Source organism: Dipteris shenzhenensis, chromosome 23 (assembly GCF_047967505.1).
Source record: "Dipteris shenzhenensis isolate YYH24624 ecotype China chromosome 23, Dip_SZ_1.0, whole genome shotgun sequence".
Lineage (NCBI taxonomy): Eukaryota > Viridiplantae > Streptophyta > Polypodiopsida > Gleicheniales > Dipteridaceae > Dipteris > Dipteris shenzhenensis.
The window spans coordinates 20,089,784-20,094,560 of record NC_141618.1 but is presented as its reverse complement, the minus strand read 5'-3'; the positions used below and the strand labels follow the sequence as shown (position 1 = coordinate 20,094,560).

Below are 4,777 nucleotides of genomic sequence, written 5' to 3'. Positions count from 1 at the left end.
CATTGTAAACAAGTAGTATACGCCATGGGGGGGATGCTTCCCCCAAGAAAAGTTCAAAAAAAATCCCCAAGAAGAGGGCATGTGCATGTAGGCACAAATTTCAGCCACACGAGGACTCCCGTTTGACCCCAAGTCATGCCTGTGCTCTCCGAGGGAGTTTTTTATGAAAATGTTTGGGGCGAAGCATCCCCCATGGTGTATTAGGTAGTAATACACCATGGGGGATGCTTCCCCCCAAAAAATTTCACAAAAATTTCCCCTAGAGGAGGTATGTGCATGCAAGCATGACTTGGGGCTAGCAAAGGATCCCCATCTGGCCACATTTGGTGCCTGCATGGACATACCCCATTCGGGGGCATTTTTTGTGAAATTTTTTTTAGGGAGGCATCCTCCAAGGTTTACAAGCCTTAAATAATTCAAATTTTGGATATTTTGATGCAAAATTTTTCATGCCCTTGATTGGGCCTTTTCTTTGAAAACTTCCTTTCATCTGGAAGTCCTAATTTCACTAAAAACATACTAATTTTCCCAAAATATTATTATTGCACGAACACTCTATGCAGATCCAAATTATCAAGAAGAATTATAGTGTATAATGGTATCCTATTACTAGAAAATATTTATAACCATCTTTGCACAAAATTGATTCTGATAACCAAAATTGGTGTCCATAGTCAACACAACAACAATAAATCACTAAATTGGTTGCCTTTGATCTGCCTTGCTAACTACATGTCTTTTTTCATGATTGTAACCCTCTTGGCATGGATTGCACACAAGTTCGTGTCCTCAAGAAGGGATATCATAGCCATTTCTGTTGCCTCTTGTAATGCAGCCAGTCCAAGTGATTGAATACGACAATCATCCATGTAGGATTGCAAAATCTCTTTGACCAATCGAGTGAACAAAGATCTCTTGATTAGAGACTCTTCGCTCTTTTGATACTTCATGATCTCAAGAAGAGCCTTCATTCCAGGCTTTCTACAATGCCTTCTTCTATGGACTCCTCCACCTCCACCTCCACCTCCACCTCCATAACCAATCGCGTGAATGGAGATCTCTTGATTAGAGGCTCTATGCTCTTTTGATACTTCATGATCTCAAGAAGCGCCTTCATTCTAGGCTTTCTATTTCATTCAAGCTACAACTGCTTGTGAAGTCTAAAAGATTTCATTTTAGTCTCTCCCAAATGAGCATCTAAACTGAATACAATACGAGCAGAAAAAAATCCATGCAACAGAGTAACAGTAGCAGCAAACAACGTGTCAACCAAATGCTATCAGTGAATGTCCTGCAGAGACAACAGTACCTAAATAAAGTAGGCACTGACAGATAACATAACAAGAACCGTTAACACCTATGGCACCACCCTCCAGCAAGGTAAATAGACGATGGATGAGTGTCAGATAAGAAAAAGAAACTGGATGTTCAACCTTCATGGAAAAATCTGAGGGCATGCATGTGTGTGTAGGCGTGGGTGGGTTGGGAGCTCGGGGGAAAGAAAGGGGTGGATTATCTTCCTTTTCTTGGGATTTTTAAAGTTTTTTTTAAACTCCTTTTCACCCCTTTGTTGGGGAGATTTGGGAATTTTCTGTGCAAATGATGAAGAATTTCATCATGAGGTAATGCCTCTCAGGCCCAGCAAAGAAGTGTAGTCAGATTACAACATTCACTACAACAGCAATCTCCAACACCAGCACTAAAATTAAGATACCACGATTGCAGAATTTACCCCAAAAAAACAAGAAACGAATGAAGAAACTCAGCTGTCTGCAGGAGACAATGACTAAATTTGATCAGGGCCCTGACAGTTATCCTTCAAATGCCACCTATTAGATAAGACACATTGAAAGATGTTGGAGAGTATAGGACCAGTTCACATCTCCATCATGTCTTCAGCTTCTGCTTCTCCTTTCTTTGACCTGTACTTCTTAGGTGTCCTCATTGTTTTGCCTTCTGAAATTGTTTCCAAAGCAGCAGCAGCTTCCTCAGTCTTTGAGCTAATGACCGCCCCACTTAGGTTTTCGCTTTGCTTTTCGGAATCATCTTCACAATGTGTTATCCTGATTGGACAAGCCAAAGACTGATTGGCTTCTTCCATGCTGCTCCGTTGACCAGCTTCTGAAGATTTAGAAGGTCGAGGTATAAACTGAATCCTCTGTAAAGGTTCTTCGGGGTCTTCACATTCTTCTTCCAGATCCTTCCTTAAAATTTCAGCACATGCCTTAAATGCCTCTGCATTTGATTTGTCATTGTCCTCAGCTGACCAATCTAGAGTATAGTGAGTGTACTTGGAAGGATTTCTCACGTGGTCAGGTACTATTGATGCATGGGGTGCCCTAACTCTTGGTTTCTCCTGATGTGTAAGCTCAAATCCAAGCACCGGTTCCATCTCCTGATGTATCAGGTTGTCAACATCATGCTCGAAATCAAGAGCGAATCTCACCCGTTTGACTGGTTTGTCTTTCCCCTCGCTTTTGGCAGACAGCTGTGTAGCTGAAAGTTGAGAATCTGCATTTTTACTCAAACAGGCACTGCCCCTCTTTGCTCCAATAGTTGTATTCTCTCCATCAGGAATAAGCTCTGCTGCAAGAATTTTACCCTCGACATCTTCCAATCTCTCCTGCTCTGGTTCCATCCCATCCTGCTTCTCTCTCCTTTCAGGATACACTATGCTAGCCGCTGCATCCCTAGCATCCTCTTCCAACCGTGCTCTTGCTGCCAAATGATTAGCCCTAGAATCCCTTGGAGCATGTTGCAAATCATAAAGGGATAGAGGAAGGGAATTAGACATATCAACCTTTCTTTGCGACCCCTTAACTTCTCTCATGTAGAGTCTTTCATCGTTTCCTTCACGCCCTACCGCAGCCTTATCAAATTCGTCTTCTTCATCCTAGAAAAGAAAAATAGGAAAGCAATGTAAGAAGTTTGCCTAGATAAGAACACGTTGTTATTAGTTACGAACAACTTATGCATAATCGAACTCTTTCTTGTTTACGAAAAGATAAGGACAACGCCCACTACCCTGTCAAAAGATACAGATTAAACACACCTCAAAATCAAGGGTCGCATCTAATCCAACAAGCCCTCTCATATGCCGACCCTCTTCGTCTGCATCTTCCAAAGACCCACCTGCCGGGAAGACAGGCTCTCCTTCGACATCCATGCGATCCCCACGATCGGAATGATCACCGTCATCATCATTGTCGTCGAAGTCAGCAGGATAATCATCTTCGTCATCATCATTATCGCAACCGGCAGGGAAAGAAGAGGAGATTTTGCGCGATCGATTGCGGTGGATGTTGAGGCCTTGGAAGGAGGAGGCACAGGGGGCGTCATCACGGGAGGAGCGACGCTCACGGCCAGAGAGCCACTCCTTGCGTTGGAGCTGCTGGTCTGTGAGGCGCCAAGAGACAGAGCCGAGGGAGCCAAAGACGCGATCGACGCGGTTACCAAAAGAGGAATCGTCCACAGCTTTCTCTTCCATAGCTTGCTTGCTCACAAAAACTATTGACCTTTTCAAAGGACAGTTTAGTTTCTTGATTGAAGTCCCTCTTCTTTCTCCTTACAACATGAAATTCATCATCACAACCCTCCCTTAAGCTTTTGTAAATTGTTTCCCTTAGGGCCTGTTTCCTTGCGTGCCTGCTGACTTGGCGCCAGCGTGTCTCGCCACACGCGCATAGCTTGCGATACTAGAGCACACTGTACGATGTTGTGATGATAGGAAAAGCAAGGAGGTGATGATTGTCATTGGTTCTTGCACTTGCTTACATCAACCTTATAATCCTTTTGGCTATCTCTAGCATGTTGTTGCCAATATCTCATGTATGCTTGATCTTTTGTACATAGTAGTTTCATCATGGCAAAGTCACATGATGATATTATCTATCTAGGTTAGAACATCAAGGTAGGTGATAATGATTTCAGCAACTGAATATTTTGGATGGTGAATATCTTCTAATTAATGAAGTTATGGAACATTATCACATAGATAGAGAAGAGATCTTGAAATCTAGTGATGACTTTGACAGCTCCGATGTTGTCACTGTCTTTCCCAAGTGCAAGCTCCGAGGGTGTTGGTCACCTACAATCGTGTCATTGCTTGTTGTAGCATAGGTCCTCAGGTCGTATTCTAGTGAGAGGTGTAGGCTAAAGCATGGAAAGCAGATCTCATGCACACATCGGTGAGAAAGAGGGCTTGATCACAACGATGGATGAAGGCTCTCACCTCCACGAGAGTTCAAGGGTTTAGAAGGGGGTTGTAGGGTTCAAAAAGGGGACATGGTTAAGAGAGCTATCTAGGAGTTCCAGGGTTCAGAGGGGTTGCAGGGTTTAGGAGGAGTCCATGGTTAACGAGTGATGAGCTAGTCTCCTTTGCAACTTCAAGGTTTAAGGGGTGAGGAGGAGGGACAAGGGAGGAGGAAGGAGGACGAGGAGGGTGAGGGAGGAGTAGGGAGGAGGAGGGAGGACGAGGAGGAGGAGAGTGGAGGGAGGAGGAGGAGGAGGGAGGAGGGAGAGGGCGGAGGAGGAGGGAGTACAAGGGTAGGGAGTGCAAGGGTAAAGGCAATGGAGATCAATCACATGAACAAAATAGTGATCTTGAACACTGAACCCCAAAGAGTGGAGCTTCATTCCATTGAGAGATATATACGTTGGTCTCTACACAATCCGTAGGTACCTCCGTGGTGGGATCTCTTTTGTAGGAGACCTTTTGGACAAGAGTCCCTCCAGTTTTTTGGGGACCTTTTGGGTCTCTACACAAAGTGGGGGGACC

General features: G+C 44.2%; 1 protein-coding gene across 1 annotated transcript; it reads right to left on the bottom strand.

The window, feature by feature from the left end:
• Positions 1–1,227: 1,227 nt before the first annotated feature.
• On the bottom strand, positions 1,228–3,556 carry LOC147887094 (uncharacterized). Its single transcript, XM_087394990.1, has 2 exons — positions 3,053–3,556; positions 1,228–2,893 (listed from the first exon to the last, which is right to left on the bottom strand). Exons 1-2 carry the CDS (start codon positions 3,485–3,487, stop codon positions 1,877–1,879), a joined length of 1,452 nt encoding a protein of 483 aa, XP_087251116.1. The 5' UTR covers positions 3,488–3,556; the 3' UTR covers positions 1,228–1,876.
• Between the last annotated feature and the right edge of the window lie 1,221 nt (positions 3,557–4,777).